Genomic DNA, 19,317 nt, shown 5'->3' on the forward strand with positions numbered 1-19,317 from the left:
TATATATAAACACATCGGATATGTTTTTTTTTCTACAGAAACTACAGCCTGAGGAATGTTATGAAAAAAATATAAATAAATAAGAATAACTCCGGAATTTAAAACGGGACGGATTTTTTTCTATAGATTGTAATATTAAATCAGATTTTAAGATGATTCATATCCAGCACTTCTTTGATCCGAAGCGCTAAATTGCTCGAAAATCTAAACAATTTTTGACGAGTTTTGCGTGAATGGTGCGGAAAGTACATAAAATAGCAAAATAGTTGTAAATAAATTTTACAAACTCTGAACGTAATATGTTGCTTACGAAATTCTGCCGCCAATCCAACGGTAATAGTGTACAATTTTATTTGGGTATTTTGAGCAAAACTATTTTATTTTTGAAATTTCTGGTATTCCAGAATCGAGTTGTAGAGTAAAAAATATTTTCACGTTGTACTCATCAGTCTTATGTTGTTTGCCAGACAATATTTTTTACAAATAACATTTTTTATATCAAACAAGGAGACATTTGGATTTATTTTATAGTTATAATATTAAAAATCAAATGGTTAGATAATTCTGCGGTGTAATATACATTAAGTCATTCCTGAAGTGTGCATAAGATGCGGAATTCAGTTGGGCGATGTTTCATGTTGTCGAGGATGATTGAGGAGAACGGTTGAGTCGTGCGCAAGGTTATTATTTCAAATAACTATAAAAAAAATGAGCATGATATACAAGCCTAAAACGAAATACTAATAAATGTCTTATACAAAAATGTGGTTTAGTGGGACAGGCGCCGTGGGAAAAGGAATTTCCTCTCTTCGCCGGAGAGAAAACAAACTTAAAAAGAAGGGATTCCCACATGAGCTCACCAATCATCTAATTTATTTATAGAAGGAAATAAGAGGGAAAAGTCATGTTGTTGAAAACCAATAATAGTAATAATAAAAAAGAACTGAAATTACTAAAGCCATCAATTTCCCGAAAATCAAAACAATTTTTTTTACTAGTTTTTGACGAGTTTTGCGTGAATAGTGAAGAAAGTACACAAATTAAATTTAATAAATAATTGTAAATAAATTTTATAAACTCTGAATGTAATTTGTTGCTTACGGTATTCTGCCGCCTATCAACTGCTAATAGTGTAAACAATTATTTTATTTTTAAATTTCATATTATTTTATTAGTAATATTTTAATTTATGAAATTTAATATTATTTGATTAGTAATATTAGATAACTGCATTATTAGTTACCCTACAAACCTCCTACTACGTCTGATATGACCATGATGAAATGTTTAGGATTGTGCGGGTTAGTATGTAGACGATCCTATATCAATTTTATCAAAAAACCACCCACTCATTTTGCTTAATCAAGGGAAAACGTATTTTCAATCATTTTACTGTGGAACCCATCTTATCCATCCAACCAACGGAAACGAGATATCACATTTTAAGCAGAAGAACTGATTAAAGTGGATTAAATAAAATATAACAAACTCCAATATTAAATTTAATCATGAAAGGGGGAGATAGGCGGTAAAATGACTTTGTTGAACAATCAAATCTCCTAAATATCTTAAGAATCGATATATGACCAATAAAATAATCCTTATAGTTTAATCGTTTAAAGTGACTAGGATTTTTTTTTAAACGTAGGTATTAAACATTAAGCTAATAATAATAGAGATCCAGAGAGCTCGACAAGATTGAGGAAGGTAAACGTTTCAGCTCTATTTTCACTATATTAGGTCCGATTAATAATAATCTAACTTAATAAAATGTCCCAAATGTTGCCGATTTGGCCAGAACCAGATACCAATCCTTCCATAATAAACTTCCCAACCACTCAAACCAACTCGTTTCTAACCTGGCTTCTCCTTCACTACCTAATAATTCTCCTAGGCGTCTAAAAGAAGATGGCCTCGGGATCTTCTCCTTTAGAAATGTTTTTGGAGTTCTATCAATGGGTAGATTCTCCACATGTTTGTATCATGTCATAATATCACTTACAGCAAATTTACTTGATGTGTATATATGTATACAGTTGTAAATAATAATAAATAAATTATTAAATAAAAAAAAACTTAATAAAATAAACCGCTTAGTAAAATAAAACTGTTAAAACCGTACAACCATAAAACTGAGTACAAAATGTCATGCCTTATTTCATCTAATAAAAAGTATAAAAAACAAATTAGTTTTGGTAAAAAATAAAATGAAATACAAAACCTTATAATTATACCTGGGATACATTAATATAAATATATTATCAAGTTGAATTTATTAGACCAATTTTAAAAAATAAGAAATCTTACATACAAAATTTCGAGTAAGTGTACAAAAGAATTTGATGCTTTTAATATCAGTCACAGTCAGTTATTTTACTGGATTTCGCATTTTCTAAGAGTTTCAATTAGTTACATTTTAATTTTTATTCTTGATTATTCCGTTAGTTCTACTTTATTTCAAAATCGTTTCACCCATTTTCAACTAAAATTATACAAACGTTGGGTTATTAGGGTAAAAATGGTCCAGTAGGAATTTCATCAAATTAATTATATGTACATAAAATATTTAAATTGGAAGGTAATTAGATGACCGTATGTGATGATTGTAGGAAGATGGTCCGGGTGGCGGTGAAAAAAATACGAAAGTAGCAGAAGAACTATTTATTAGTAACCGATTTATTTATTAGTCGCCTCAATTTGCAGGGCGAGTCCAAATATTGAATGACTATGGATACCAAGAGGGTTCCACCACCAAATAAAGGTCGGAAACCACTGATCTAAGCAATCATTTGAAAAATATTTATACATTAGGTTTTTATACTATAAAAACAAATAGTTTTGGATTCATAGAAGTAGATAACAAACAATTGGTTAATAGAATAAACGGATAAAAAACCTTTTGTATTTCTACGGAGATTTTAGTTGGGCGAATAAGTAAGAACTGGTTCAAAAGAAATACAAGAAGGTTTTAGCGGAGCACATTCTTATAAATCAGAAAATACCTACATTGAGAACTAACTATTTTTACTGCCAACTTATGTATGTTATAATGTCTTAAGTATATAATATAATGTCTAATACTAGACATTAGAGATCAATCCTCAAACAAAGATATAAAGTGTTTCATGAATAGATCGGGTTTTAGAAGAGTACATGTGTTTTTATTTGCCAAGGGGCGGTTTGACAAGCTTCGTTAGCGCAAAATGACACTGTGTGCTCTAATGCTTCAAATCAGCAAAAAAAAAATTGATGATTGAGTGCACAATAAAAATGAAAACAAAACAAAAAAAAAGTGCATATGGAGTTGACCTTGACAGGACAATGTAGACAGAGAGAGAAGCAGGTATGCAGCCGCGAAGGAGGTGGAGGGGGTGTGACCTTGAATGACCTTGAGGCAGGGCCATATTTGGTCGGATTATACCTCGGCCAATACCCCAGCCTCCATATTATCCTGAAAAATTGCTGAGTCAGCGGCTTGCTGCTGTTTGTCCGTCTGTCGGTGTATAGTTCAAAGCAAATGAAGTTGATATGAAAGATTTTGTTGAGGTAGTAAAATGTGGTGAAATTCAAAAACAATTAAATTCAAAACTGAAAACAATAAAATTACAATATCAGTAGCGTTTTAATTCCATTATTAATAGTACGATAAAATATAAACTGTATTTAATGAAACTTTGTAAAAATATTTTCTTTATAATGAGTCCACAAAACTTCCTGTTGTGGAAGGATTTTTATTCGAGGAAGAAATGTCAATTTTTCACTTAAATATTAGATTAATTATCAATTAACAGAATAGGATATAGAGATTGATAAAATAGCTCTTTTCAAGTACTAAATCAGAATGATTCATGATTCATTGATTCAGCAAGAAGAACTGAGCTCTGACTCGATAACTTATGTATCAATAGTAGGCGTATGTAAACTTTAATTATCACTTTTTAATAGCAGGAATAAGTTTTAGAGTGTAATATAATCTGAAGACAAAAGTGAGCCCTTCAACAACAATGTTTCGGTAAATGATTTTCATATTATATATATTAATTATAATCAATGGACATCTTAAAATGCATTTTATCGCTAAATGCGCTTTGAGTACGAAGAAAATTGGGTAGGTTGGAGGCGAAGTGGTAGATTTAACAATATATAAAAACTGTACAATTTGACAATTGTAGTAGTATAGACATAGTTGTAAACTTATCAATAATTATAGATAATTTCACAATTTTGTCAAACAGGAGCGTAATTTTGGTCCAGAAAAAGATAGATAGCAACAAATAAATCTGATTCACAAAAGTTTTACATAAACTATATGACTTCTAATCCACTCAATTATAAAGATAAGAAAAGGACCCATGAATAAAATAAATGAAAATCTCGATTCACTAAAAAAATATTTTTTTTAGTCATAGGAGCAACATTTCTTTTCCCCTGTATCACGAGTCGTTCACCCAAAATCTTGGAATCATTTCGTGATCGTGAGCTGTACCTTCATACCGAATTGGAAAACAATTTCAATGATAAAAAAAATATGCAATGAAAGCGGTGATCTATAATTGTTTTTTATCGGATTTAATGCCCTTAGGTACTAAACACATGTTTTACGTTAACAGATTACCAACCTTAGACCAAATGAGAACGTCGCGATTTATTTCGTGGGTCGACCAAGAAACAAAAGTTATCTTACTCAGCTCGGATTCGAACTAATACTACTTTGAAATCGAACGAATAATTCACTAGTTATACATACTACAGTTTTAACTATTCAATAGTAGTTATAAACCATTTTTTATAATCATAACAGGTTTGTTAAGTCCATTTTACATTTGAAGTCAATGCAATGCTATCTACTACTGGTGGTGCAAAATGATTGTGGTTAATGTGTTAAAAAGACGAAGAGTGCAATGCCTGGGAACATTTGTTAGACAAGATTGACCTGTAATTAAGACAAGATATAATGAAATATAATCATGATGTCAATTAACAGATGATCAACTTTGCCCTTAATGACTCTTCAAGGTTCTATCTTTGCTTTTTTATACCTCCTCTTTTGACGTTAAAATAAAAAGAAATCATATCTATATACGCAAATTAGGCTACAGATTGTAGTCTTTTCAACATGAAACGAAATTTTAATTGGCAGAATCAGAATTTTTAAAATTAATTGATGCTTTAAAACATTTTCTTAACTAGAAAATGTTTCACGCTAACTCCAAAGATTGTTTTTAAAATGAATTAATATAATTAAGGAGGCCTGTTTCTGAAGCAGTAACAGCTAACCTTTAATTAACTAACCTTTGATTTCAAGCAAAAATAAAATATACTGCCTGCGGAGCTATATAAAATATACTGACTTGAGTCAATCGCGTTAACTTTTATTGGTGGACACATGGGATAAATTCCAAACAGTCCATTATTGTTAGAATAGATTATCAGAAACCAGTAACCTAAAGGATTACTCATGAAGTATGAACCAGATAAGCAACATAAATAAAACACATATTTAGGATCTATGACATACATTTGATCCGGCCCGGAGGACCAAATTGTGGCTTTCGGCCTAAGAACTCATAAACCGATCCATCTAAAATCAACTATTAAGTAGTAAATTTTTAAATCTATTTAATTAAAGCAATTTTGGATTTCTTTAATAAATTTCAACTTTCCGGTGATTTGATAGAGAAATAAAACAACACATATTCATTGTAATTTCCTCCGTTAGATATATGAGTTAGTAGTGTAATGAATCATCATTTATAAAAAGAAAAAAAATTATTATAAATAGTTACAAAAAAATCCACAGACTGTTTTTTATTAGTTACGCTTGAATCGGTGCGGGAAAGAAGCCGGACCGTGTAAACGACTGATATTTTAGAATATTTAAAAATAAATATGATACAAAAAAAGCAACGAATACAGTCGAAATTATTTTAGAACGGACACAGGATGGCGTGGCCAGACTGGCCAGTTGTCTTCCATGACAAGGTTTGTGTTGGCAGCACTTATAAAGGACCTCCTACCACTGAAACCAATTACGGAGCTGTTAAAAATATTCTTCGGCCCAAGGTCGTATCTTTTATTTATTTTTTTTTGCTATATCTTCATTTTATAGCTTCTATATAGATCGGTTTTTTTTTATATATCCTTTATTTGATTAATCATTTCATATTTAAAGTATTATTCAGGACGTTAATTACTTCCGTTCTTCGGGTGAACAGGTAAATGCGTCCTAAGCACTTTACCGTCATTACTAGGTAATTCAATTTACGATTAACAGATTGAATTAAATGGATACAATGCCGGTAATTACACCTGTTGAATAAATTATGTTAAGGCTTTGTTCATCGCCACACCCATATAATTACGGAATCACCTCCAACAATGAAGAACTAATGTCAAAGTGGGTACATTCAATGAGTCAACACTTCTACTATAGAGGGATGTATATGTAGCTAAATTAAGAGAGCATTAATATGCATTACCACGCATTTTTTTTTTTGTTGAAGGAGAAATGTGTAACTAAGATTTATAAAAAGGGTCTTCAAAACAGCCTGAGAAGGATATTAGAAGAAATCGAAGAATGTAACATGAGAATTGGAGAACTACCAACGGTTTTTTTTTTCACAAGTCTGTATCATAACTTAAATTAAATCTGTACCACTAACAACCCAGGAAGGGTCATGGGGTAGTACTTTGTTAGGAAGAACTGTTACTAGACTAAAGGTTGTACAAAGAGGTGATTTGATCAGAATCACGCTCCACCGCCAGATTTTTACCTAATTAAGGGTACCCACTTCATGAGGCTGGGTGGATCCCAGAGGGCTCCTGAACCCACAGGACTGACTCAACGGCTCCAGGTAACAGATAATAATTAACTGTCATAGCCGGATTCGAACCTGCGTCCTTGGCACTAGTAATCCATTGCCTTAGCCTTTGGCTCACTAGCTACCCGTGTGAGTGGGTCATAACTCATGATTTATCATATTCAAGGTATCATAACTTAGTAACACTAATATCATATTCACTAAATGTATTTTTATGTAATACAGTTGTAAATATCAATGAATAGAAATAGAAAACATGAGGTAATATGCTCTATAGTATGCAATGATTTGTTTATAACGTGAATGCATTGCCAATAAAAATGAGCATTGTTTTACTGTATTCTCTTTGTATACTATTACAAGGCATCATAGAATCTTTAGCACAATTAGATATATTTTCAGGACAGATCTTGTGCCGTAGTAACTAAGATGTGCTAACAAAAATATGTATCCAAACTTGTCCTCAAAGATTGTACCACTACGCAAGTTCACATTTCTTTTATATAGTTCTGTAAATTTATTCCCAGCCAAACTAAATGAATTTAACAAATGCGGTTGAGGCCGTAGTAGCTGATAGTGTCAACGCGTCACATTAGCAAGCTCAAGTCAGGAGCAACGTCAGTTCGAGTCAGGTCTAAACGAATTGAACTCTATTTCATGGCGGACCTATGGAATGCATATAAACCTTCACGCGGTAGGTTGGTAACCTAGAGTAGGCTGGTAACCTATATGATGACTCATCTGCTCTTTTAGAGTATTTGCCAGCTCTGTCCTCTCAACCATTGGTAAATCGGTGAGGCCAGAGGGTACAAGATGACGTTGGATGAAAACAGTACGAAATGAAGTTGAACCAAATATGAAATAATGGAGGTGTAACTAAATAGGTAATAAGAAAATTAAATTTTACAAAAGTCATCAAAAACTCTCGTCTCGTCTGAGAAGTTTAAGATTTCGAGTTTTATCAGCACCCTCCCGAAGGAAAACGAGAGGAACAAATGGCGTAATATTTCAAGTAGCACAGGGCCTCACGATCCATGTGGCCCCACACTCCACTCTCATGATCGATAGTTATATTATTAGTAGTGACCTATCTTGGCCATTTTGACACTAATAAAGCATCCTGTTACAAATTTTTTGAGCTGTTAGTGTTCACTATTTTGTTAAGTGCTTTCAAAAGTTTCTGTACTCTTTTTTAAGTGAGAAAACGATAATCGTTTCAGTAGTTTCACTAACCGTTACCATCTTTACATAAGGGCCTATTGGGATAATAATGATGTAATTTATACATTAAGGTATAACATATTGTGTTGTTCGTTCGATATTTTGCATTATACTTTATATTTTATTAATGACTTCAACTTTGCAAAGTGTAAACAAAAAAGGATAAAAGACTGTTTGACTGCAGCTGAGATACCGTGGGTTTAGCAGGAGAGGAATGAGGGCGGCTACAGAAGCAGAGTACACCCACTATCTCTAATCTCTATAATTATTGCTGTGGCTAATTAGAAAGCTGTCACTCGCGGAGGCCGAATATCTGCACTGAAGGCCCGTCTAGCGGTAATAGCAATTCCAGTCAAATTACTGCGAGGGAGTACTTTTCCGATCTGCCTGGAGGATTACATTACACAATAACTTCCTCTTGTTAAGTAGCTCCATAGGTGGGTATTGATTGATGCATAAAGTATAAATGTGATTCTGAAATCAAAATAGTAAAAGAATACTATTTATTGTTAACCAAGTTTCGCCCCACTTCGCAGGGCTTCAAAAGGGCTGAACTGAAATGAAAAAAACAAGATACAGACATTATAGAATTGACAAAACATTAAAATAAAAACATTTGAAAAAAATTGTTATGTTTATAAAGTATATATAAAAAAAATAGTTTTATAAGGAAGTATACATTTAGGTGGACAAGAAACTAGGTACTAATACATACAACCAGGTGTGATAAAGTTCTAAATACAGATCTAGACTAATAAACTGTAAAAGAATACTCGTTAGCAATAGTTATAAATATGGCAAAGAGGTAGGTGTAAAAGATAAAACGGATAGGTGAAGTAAATATGTATGGCATTGGTGAGGTATAGTGATATATAAAATGAGAGATATTAAGAAAACTAATATAAAAACCCAATAAACAGGGTGGACTACCTGTCATACACTTCCTAAAGGTTAACTGAGGATGTGGGGAAATTTTCTACCTGACTTTCCCTTCCTTTCTCCCCTCATTCTGTCATTTCATCTTCAATCAGACAGCTCCCCCTATTTTTATTGGTTATTTTTATTATTTTTCTTAATATTCCCCATTCTACATTCAGGTTGTATGTATTAGTAACTAGTTTCTTGTCCACCTAAATGTATACTTCCTTAGAAGACTTTTTTTTTATATATAGTTTATAAACATAACAATTTTTTTTAAATGTTTTTTATTTTAATGTTTTGTCAATTCTATAATGTTTGTATCTTGTTTTTTCATTCAGTCCTGATGAAGCCCTGCAAAGTGGGGCGAAACGTTTGTTAACAATAAATCGTTTTCTTTTACTATTTTGATACCTTTATTGACCGCCACCGGGATTATCTTCCTACGATTTAGTATCACTAAATAAATCATTTTCAAATAATAATAATAATAATAAATAATATTGTATTGTTATTACTTGAAGGTAAAATATGAAGTTTCAATAGAGCACAGGCAACAATAAGAAGAGGGAAGAACTTGAGCTAAAACAAACTTAGGTTTCAACACTGCTTTAGCCCCAACTTAGCCTGAAACTTCATTGCTACAAACAAACGTTATGTTGAAATATAATATATTTGACTCTCTACGTTTACTTTTTAATTTGAAATTAACTTGTTATTTATTTATCAACTAAATTATTAAATAACTAAATCTATTAATAATTATCCCACTTTTCGACAAATTCAATTCAGTCATTAAAGAAAAATGATAAAAAAAAACAGCTACTTATTGTAAATCGTTATTATTTATTCGTTTTAGTTTGTTCATTTAAAAAATATATATTTTTCTTATACCTCTCAATAAGAAATATATAAATATTACAGGAATAATACCTTAGTCACACTTTTTTGATGATTCTAGATTACATATAGTATTATTAATTAATAGTATATTGTTAGTGAGTAACAATTGTGAAACCCGAGTTCATTAAAAGACTTGCCTAAAAGAGAACTTAATGATCACTAGGAGAAGGATGGGGTTCAGAAATCATAGGTTCATTGAAAACAGGTATCTTTTCTTCACAGATCCCCCGATGATCAGGATGTGAGGTTAAAAAGAGCTACTTCCCTTCGAATTTTCAATGACTTGAATATTGAGTTAAGAAAGGTTAACAAGTTACATTAAAAATAAAATATTATATTTTGCATTTGGTATATATGATTGTTGGTTAATCATTGTCTATTAAAGTAACACGTTACGAATGTCATTAAGAGGATTCAAGTGTACAGGTGTCTTCACGGTAGGTAGAGTAGCTGAGTAATTGTCTTTCATTTTGAGTCAGTCGCAAATAAACTTCAACAAGTGCTTTAAGATAAATTTTAATACCAACTTTTATATTATATTCGATAAGATATGTTTGTAAGATAAATCGATGCCGATAATGGGCGATTTAAAAACCCCTCTAGTAAAAATTGCTTTCTAACAACTATCAGAATATATTAGCGATTTTAAGGCAAGAACATGGGAGAGTGTGTAGCGTTTTCTTACAGTACGTGGGCGAACCCAATAGCTTGTTTTCTACAAGTAGGTGGAGGACTCCCACTATTCCCAGCAGATGGATATCGAAACCGCTTAAAAGTGGGTGGTTATTTAAAATGTCGATAATTTGGTGTAGCCCTTATCAAGATATGCAAAATTAACTGTTACATGTATGTCGAAAATTTTAATTTTAGATAAGCAGAAAAGTGCTAGAGATGGATAAGTATAACTTCCCTACACCCTGATTATCTGGTTTAAATTTGCATTTTTTTAAAAAGAATATTATGAAAACGTTTGTCTCATACATCAAGAGGTCTATCGAACAAGGCCGTTTAGTAGCTTTCTGAAAACATTAGAAGTAATATATGAATATATTAGCTAAACTACTTCATTAAAAGCAATTACTAATAATGACAATGCTGGTCAATAAAAAGCAATCCATTAACAAGTATTGAGTCTAATAATAATAACAACTTCAATAATAATAACATTTCCCTCCCTACTATATAATTTTATTCACCAATGGGATTTTTTTATCTCTCAATACATTAGTCATTTTATAGCTACTTCCTCGTTATAGATTTAAAAGAAGTAGTCCAAGATGTGTGATAATGGAACATTATAATAAGACATATTTACATGTAGATCATTGTAAAATTGTAACTATTGACAAAATATACTTGTATAGATTAAATAACAAGGAAACTATAAAGAAAACCCACAAACAAAACTTAAAATTATTGTTAATTTATCCGTACGATTGGGAAAAGGGCAGGTGGTGCATATGATAAAGAAATAAACAATCTGTAAAGAAGAATTAATATATACTGACTCACCCCAGTTACTGATATAGATATATAATTTCTTCTAGTTTTTACAGGTGCGAAACGAGGCCGTTGGAATTAAGAAACGGACAGTACCACAACAAAACTGCTATATAACATTTTTGGACCGAAAGTCGTTTCGAATGTCGATAATCAGCGAGAAATTGCGTGAAATCCAACTGGTTAATTTAATTTTAGTTGCAGCATAGAGGAAAATGAAGAGGACGAGTAAAATTGTGAAGATAGGAAACGAACGAATCACTAAAATGATATTCCAGGCTTATCTGACTAAAGCAATCTAATGGTCTACCGAAACATAGATGGGAGGATTGGGTTGAGTGCGTCCTTGAGGATTCGAGTTTTTAAGATGAGCGAGAGGAAGGGCTGTAGGTAGTCATAGTATCGAGCCGCCTGGCATGAAAAACTTTTTATTTATATTATAATGAAACAATATTGTACTTTACCTACTTTAGCTATTAATCTTTCCCATTTGAAGAATAAAATAAAAGCCCTAGATTATCTAAAATTTATATAAAGATTATCACCATTTACATAAGAAGAGAAAATTTTTAAAAGCTATCATCAATACAAAATAAAAATAATTATTGCGAAAGTACTTATCGGTTATAAGGAAAGGGGTAATGTCGTGGCGAGCTAATGAAAAGGTTGGGTAGCACTGCTCTAGATGGGGAAATCCGTGGGCATGGTATCAGTTAAAAATAAGGTTTTAGAGACGCTTTTTATGTCCTCATAGCATATATACTTGAGGTTCAGGCTAAAGTCCTGGTTATAGGATCTACCGACACGATCACGACATTAGGACTACTACTACCTACCTCCTAAGCTAACCTTGAAAATAAGGAAGATGGATTACTTTTATTATATTAGAGTATATACTATAATAATATATATACAGTTTCCTACATTTTTCCCTGAAGTGATATTAATACGTATGAAGGTAGATCCATGGAATCGCAAGGCTTTAAAGCTGAACGTAACGGACTCACGATAGGCAGGGCAACATGAGCTACTGGATATAGCGAGGGCCCCGTTGCATGATCATAGCTCGTTCAGTAACACACTGGCGTTAGACAGCTCTTGCTGATAACACCGTCATTCTCGACAGGTTGAAAAGCAATTATCAACTTTGTCGATGAACAGTAAATTTTCGATAATAATACAATTTTTTTTGGCCTGTAGTTCTTCAACTGATTTAATATTGATTAAAAGTGAAGCGTAAATTATTAAGATAAATATAATCAATTTTGAGGGTCTATCATTATGCATATAATTTTTTTTATGTTAGTATATATATATATATATATTCATTCATAGTGAGATGATAACGAAATTCTTTCAGTAGAACCCAGTTAGAAGAAATAAATTCTTCTTCTTAGAAAAAAAATGATCAAAACTGGATAAAAAGACAAAAAGAAAGCAGAAAGAAGAGAGAATAATTAGGTAATTAATTCTCATTCTTTAATAGCATCTTTGCGAACTTCTTGGAAAAAAAAGTTAATATTTCACAAGCGGCTGTAAATCATTGTAGTTGCTCATGGCGTGTGAGAGTATTCGAAATGTGTTGTGGAGAATCCCGCAGTGGTTGATAGTATTTATAACCATTCCTTAGATTCCTCCGGACCCTCCCATCAATCCTCGTTTCTTTCAATCTTTATGGCAAGCGTGAGGAAGGCTCACGTTTTACGGGAAAAAGTTTCATTTTATGTTCCTAATCAGATTTGATATCTCTTGGCAATGAAAATAATAGAGAGGTTCTTTTTTTTTTCAAATTAAACTTAAGAATTTTAATACAAAATCAATCTTGATCTCTTCCCCCCAAAACATATATATATGGAATGATATTAAATAATGTTCAAACATTACTTCAAATATGCCTAGATAGTGCGTTTTTCAAGTAAATGTTGAAGGAAAGAGTAATAACAGAGAATTATTCGTAGTTTCTACCTTGTAAGAGAATTCCATTTTTTTCACTTGTTAAAATTTTCCGTGAGGAAAACTAATAAATCCTTTTACTCCTTATTTTTTCAGTCAAGGGCAGTTCAAGATTGATAGGCCCTACAATTTTAACCAAGCCTAATCCCAATTTTGTGACATCTAATAATGTAAGTATGATTAACGGTCTTTATTAATACATATTCGGAACTACATTTAAGACTACACTTATGCCTTTGTTAGTCAAAATATAATAAACGAGTATTAGTTGAGACAAAATAAAAATGCAAAAGCTCACCCTTCATGGAAGTCTGGAGACGCTTGCTGCTGAGGACTGGCCTTCCTAACGAGACTGGGGGAAGCGAGCCCTCCGTAAGTGAACGGCCTGGAGTCAAGCCTCGCGTGATAGGGGATGTCCGGATCGGGGATGTCCCGCACGGTGAGGAGCATGTCCGACAGCAGCTTGTCTAGCTCCCGGTGCTGCTCCAGCCTCACCGTCGAACTGGAGATTCCAGAGTCCATCGACCCTGGGCAGGCGGGCTCGCTCCTTACCACCGCGTACAAGGAGCCGTCCACTGGACCGTACGTGTGTCGGACTCCGCCACCATCATCTGTAAAAAAGAAGTAAGGTTAATAAAAGTAATTTTTTAAGCAAACAACGTACTTATGAAATGACAGATTTATCCAAAGCGAATTAATATTCATTTATATGTTGTTTTTTTTTTTTTAATTTATGTATTAGTTCTTATTAAATTTATTTAACGGCTATCCATTGATGATTTTTGGAAATTTGCTCAATTGATCGAAAGGATGTTGCGAATCACTGAAAAGGAGAAGTATGAAGGAGTGAAACAGGGGGACTAATGTATTGGATGTAATTGTTAAATTGGTCTATGTTATTTGGCTTTGTGGAAAAAGGAGGAAAGCTAATATATACTTATACAGGAAGGAAATACGAAAAAGGGGGAAAAAAGAAAAATAATTTTTGTTAAGAAAAAATTTATTTTACGTGTATTGGATTTAGTGTATTGATGATAATTATTAGAAAAACTAAAAAAGTTAATATATTGTAGTTTATATTGTCCAATTTTGAATAGATAGGTACGCTGTGAGTTATAGCAACCCAATTTATTTGGGAAGCACGACCAAATAAAGCGTTGTTGATTCATTGTTAATTATATGATAATATAAAAATAATGATTCAATCAATTTATGAAAAAGTAGTTTTGCAACATTGATATTTTGTTAGAACTCTTATATTTATTTTTATTATGCTGTGTCACTATGCCAGTAGAAGTGTGTAGATTATGGAGTTTTAGGGATAGATCATTGACGGCTGATGTTGAAAAAGCAGGAATGACATCTTTCCTTGTCTTTAAAACATATAAAATAAACAAAATCTATGTAAAAGTGATAGTTGCGTTCATACTTAATTATGAAGTGAATGCTCCAATTTGAAAAAAAAAAAATGTTAACTGTTTTAAACAAGAATTAAAACGTATCTTTAAGAAGAAAACAAAACTAAATTGCCAAGATATAAGAGAAAAAAACGGTTTATTTTTTCCGAAGGTCGAATCAATACGACAAAAGCTCCTGTTAAAAATAAAACGATAATAGGCGCTAATTTCGAATCGGAGAGGCGCTCTCAGTCAATGAAGTAATATGAGTTAAAAAGTCTTATTGTTTCTAAATAGCAATTAAAAGATTAGACATATACTCTCATATTAAATATCATACTTGGAAATGAATTATATACGTTTCAGCAGAATCTTAGGCACTTCATGAAGACATACAAACGATAGAGAATTTTATTTTTTTAAATTTATTTATTTATTGATATTTACAACTGTATAAAAAAATACAACCAGTAAATCTGATCATAATGACAATGATATGATACAGGATGTAGGGACAATATAAGGACATGAGGCCATCTTCTAGGGCAATTTAAAAACTTACTTATTCAATTTTAGCGATCGGGGCATAACAAATTTATTTTTTGATGAAGAGATGCTAATTATTCATTTGATGTTTGCTCATTTATTGGAACTCTTTAAAAAACTACTAATAAAGCATGTTTTTTATTTCGCTATAAAATATAATTGCATTTCTATTCCAATAGTATTTCCGTTTCTACAACTAAGGAAAACTCATAAAATTTAACCAACTTAATAACACATAATTTGTTAAGCTATGTACAGAATAGGAAATTTTAATTTTGACCGTTATAAGAAATAGTTTGTCTTCAAAATCAATCTCAAAATCACACTCATTTCCTTATAGGCGTTTCATGATTCGCTATCAATCATTGTTTTATTAGTTTCAGCCTCAGATTATGCGTTTGATAAGTAGTATTCAATCATTGTTTTATTGGTTTCAGGTTTAATAAAATACAGAAATAAATTATACAATAAAAATGAAGCAATGATTAGATAACAAACCCAAGTCATGATTCTTACTACACCTGTATTTAGTAGTGAAAGAGAAATTATTATAATTGACAGAACATCACCCGACGATAGAGCATAACAATAGCTGGATGAATCTGCCATTGGAAAGCTCTCATTATTCCTCAATCGTGCGATGAATAATGTAAGACCAATTAGTGGCCATCGTGTTGTCTGGTATTAATGTTAACAATACATCGATATTCATTCCAATCAATACCAGTTACTGTAACTGAATAAAACCAATTTTTTCATTACAATAAAATTAGAAAGTAATCAATCGTCAGTATTCTGGTAAAGAGTAATCTCGTTTGAACAGTAATTTTGAAATTTTTGGAACCTGGACTAATTCACGTTTTAATGGTACTTTACGGTTGACCTAAGTAAATGACAGGCCATTTTATGACCGAAAGGTATATTAAAAAGTCGACTATAAAACATCTATTGTCAAGGATAGACTATTTTGATGATGGTATTACTTCGATTGAGTGCTATATGTCTTGTTGCCACAAATGGCATTATGTGCATTCCTGGCTTCATCACAGTAATTACACCTCAAGAATTCGAAAATTACGGGTTATCAAGGGCTGTGAGATTGCATTCCTTCTTCCCTCGCTGGGGTGAAATAACATTTTTTTATTGTATCACATATCTGTATTAATTGCTATAAGATTTATGAACAAGAAAGTAGTCTCGGACATTACCTGTAAATAATAAGCTTAAGTGAAGAATTATTCACGTTATTGGTAAAATATTTTTAGATAGGTATCTTTCTTACTTTTTGTTAGTTCTAGATGTAGATTTCCGATATGCATATATATTTTTTTTTTTAATTCTATTTTTGTATACTCCTTACTTGTAGGAGGTATTTTTATTTTTAGGTTTAAGAACTAAAAATTTAATAATCTTTGCAGTAGATAGATTATTTATTTTTACGCTTCAGAAGATCTCCGTGTGCCCTAACTCAGGGTAGATCGTCCACTGAGGGTTTCAACTTCAAGAGTTCAAAAAATTCCAACTCACCTACCGGACCAGATAGGTCGTATGGTGGATTGTTCATTATTTTACTATTAAACATTATTCTTCATAGTTACAGATAGCTCAAGTGACACTAGCTATCCATACAATGGCTCTACATCCCCTGTAATGATTTTGCTCCGGAACTCGTCCACTCGTTTCTAACAGTCGCATGTCTTCTTCGTTTACATATCTCAGACCTGATTTTCCTTGTGATCGTATAGATGCTTTCTAGTAATTGAAACACAGCCTTCTTGGTAGGCAATCCTCTAACATTCTTTGTAAATAAGTAAGTCATCGGATCCTAATAACCTTCGTATTAATATCGGAATATATTAAAAAAATAAAATGGGCTATTTTAAAAATGAAGTGAAATTGATGTGAGGTTCAAACCAACTTATATGCTCTTTTAACATGATACCCACTCGTCATTCCAATTCGAATGCTTACGATTGAATTAATTAAATTGATTGAAGAAGTAAATGCCATGGTGAGGAAAAAAATAAAAGTTTTATGTAAAAGTTATTAACAATAATGTTAGAAATCCTTAAAAACAAAATTGAAGAAACTACCATTTGATAAAACAGTAGGTAAACTAATTATTACTCACGATAACTTTATTTTACAACTCTTTTTAAGGAAGATATGCAACTTGTGCAGTCTGCTTAAGCAAATAACACAAAAATAGATTAAAATGTATAGTTTAAATAGTTAATTTATATGGTGTTTCTAATTTTAAGAGCGTTTGATTTTCTTTGTATTTTATTTTGTTGTTCTTAATTTCTTTTAAATACTCTTAAAGCAATAAAAATGTTACATGTTTCAATGTTAACTCTACTTTCAATATAGTTATTGTTGTTGGTCGGGGCTTTACTCCGTAAAACCTGGTTGTCATCAACGCCCATGTTTCGCACTTTTAATCTATTTCTAGATTTGAAGCTCTTTAAATAATTACTAAATGAATTTAAATAATTACTTATTTTAGAATTATTTAGTTACCGTATAACAAACTTTCGGGTTTAAATCTTGTTTAATATTATTTTATCATTATGTTATTTTATTTATTTATTTTTCATATACATAGTTTGATTACGTTCATTTTGTTTATTCTTCTGTTTATATATATTTTAAGAGTTTTTTTTTTCATTTATTTATATATTTTATTTTATTTTAGTATGTATGAAATCATTCATCACTATTACCTATTGCCCAAAACTGTGTGGTAGGTTGTAATATCTATCAATAAATAAAAAGTATTTAAAAAAAAAAATCCTATTCAAAAGGCCATTCCGTTTTAAGAAAACCAAAACCATTTCCACGTTCTTTTGGATTTCCACGTTCTTCATGATTTACAGCATCCGATACAACTTTGCATATAGTATATAGTATTGCATTATTTATTGGATTGTGATACTGTGCAAGAGAAAAAAATGTATAATTATACAGTAGTAAACGTAAAAAAAGTATATAATTATACTTTTTCATATACAGGTCGAAATTGAAATTGTTGAATAAAGATGTTTAATAGACTATAAAGATGTTTAGTAGACTATAGTTAGATAGTAGTTTCAACAAAAGAAACCAACGCAAGCTATAAAACAGTTGGAGTAGGGAACAAGAGAACTTGGCGAACCACAGAAGGGGGCCATCCTTCTCGGTACTGACCGGGCCCAACTGTGCTCTACTTAATTATTTGCATATGTGCCAACTCACCTCCTCTTGTCCCTAGCTAAGGTTTTATATATTATATATTATGATGAATAAATCATGTGTTAGGACCAAAAATTGGAATGCTGCTAAGAAATTATTTTGAAAAATCAAACCTTGTTTATATTAAACACTAGTGTTAATAACGATTACAGAATAGTACCCATCCTTTATTGTACCTTTTTTACTTTATTAATAAGATGGAGAAAGTATTTTTAAATTTTATTTACTGCTGTAAAACAATATAGCTCCTTTCGCTGATCCATAAGCTATTATTAATTTCAGCTTAAATTAGTTTCATATCCAGTTCGAACTATTCATACTTTCAAAAAAAAACGTTTTTTCATTATTATAAATATTTTCCACTTACTAAATTTGTTGAAAATGTGTAGATTGATTAGATGAACAACATACACTTTCAGATTTTAAATATTTTCAATATAAACTTTAGAATTATTTCGGTCGAAAATTTTTTTTATATTTCATAGTTAACACTGAACATTAAAATATTTTTATTAAAAAAAAAAAGTAAAACAAATTACTTTAAACCGATCCAACTCTAAAGTTAATAATTTGAGCTTTATTTTCTATCTTTTAGGCTAATAGTGTGGAGCTCATTTGGTAGGTGATAAGAAAAAGACTTTATTAGGAAGGACAGAAAGGACAACTTGGAAGAAGGATAGGGGAACATTATGCAAGAACAGATCAGGTGTCGTTCTCTCCAAATTCCTCTTTCCGAGGAATGCTTAATCTAGAACAGAACATTCTTTAGGTAGCAAGTTGAGCTCAGAATCATCAGCCGATATTTTTTACCTATATAAACAATTATT

General features: G+C 31.5%; 1 protein-coding gene across 5 annotated transcripts in view; it reads right to left on the reverse strand.

Annotated features, from left to right (window-relative positions):
• by (blistery) overlaps positions 1 to 19,317 on the reverse strand; it is a 759,376-nt gene that overhangs the window by 73,835 nt on the left and 666,224 nt on the right. For all 5 annotated transcript variants that reach the window (XM_067046158.1, XM_067046159.1, XM_067046157.1 and 2 more), the window contains one exon: positions 13,615 to 13,927. In XM_067046158.1, the coding sequence (XP_066902259.1) occupies positions 13,615 to 13,927 (313 nt within the window). The remainder of the gene's footprint in view (positions 1 to 13,614; positions 13,928 to 19,317) is intronic.

The sequence above is a fragment of the Halyomorpha halys genome, unplaced genomic scaffold (genome assembly GCF_000696795.3).
Source record: "Halyomorpha halys isolate HHAL.00 unplaced genomic scaffold, Hhal_1.1 Scaffold215.1, whole genome shotgun sequence".
NCBI lineage: Eukaryota > Metazoa > Arthropoda > Insecta > Hemiptera > Pentatomidae > Halyomorpha > Halyomorpha halys.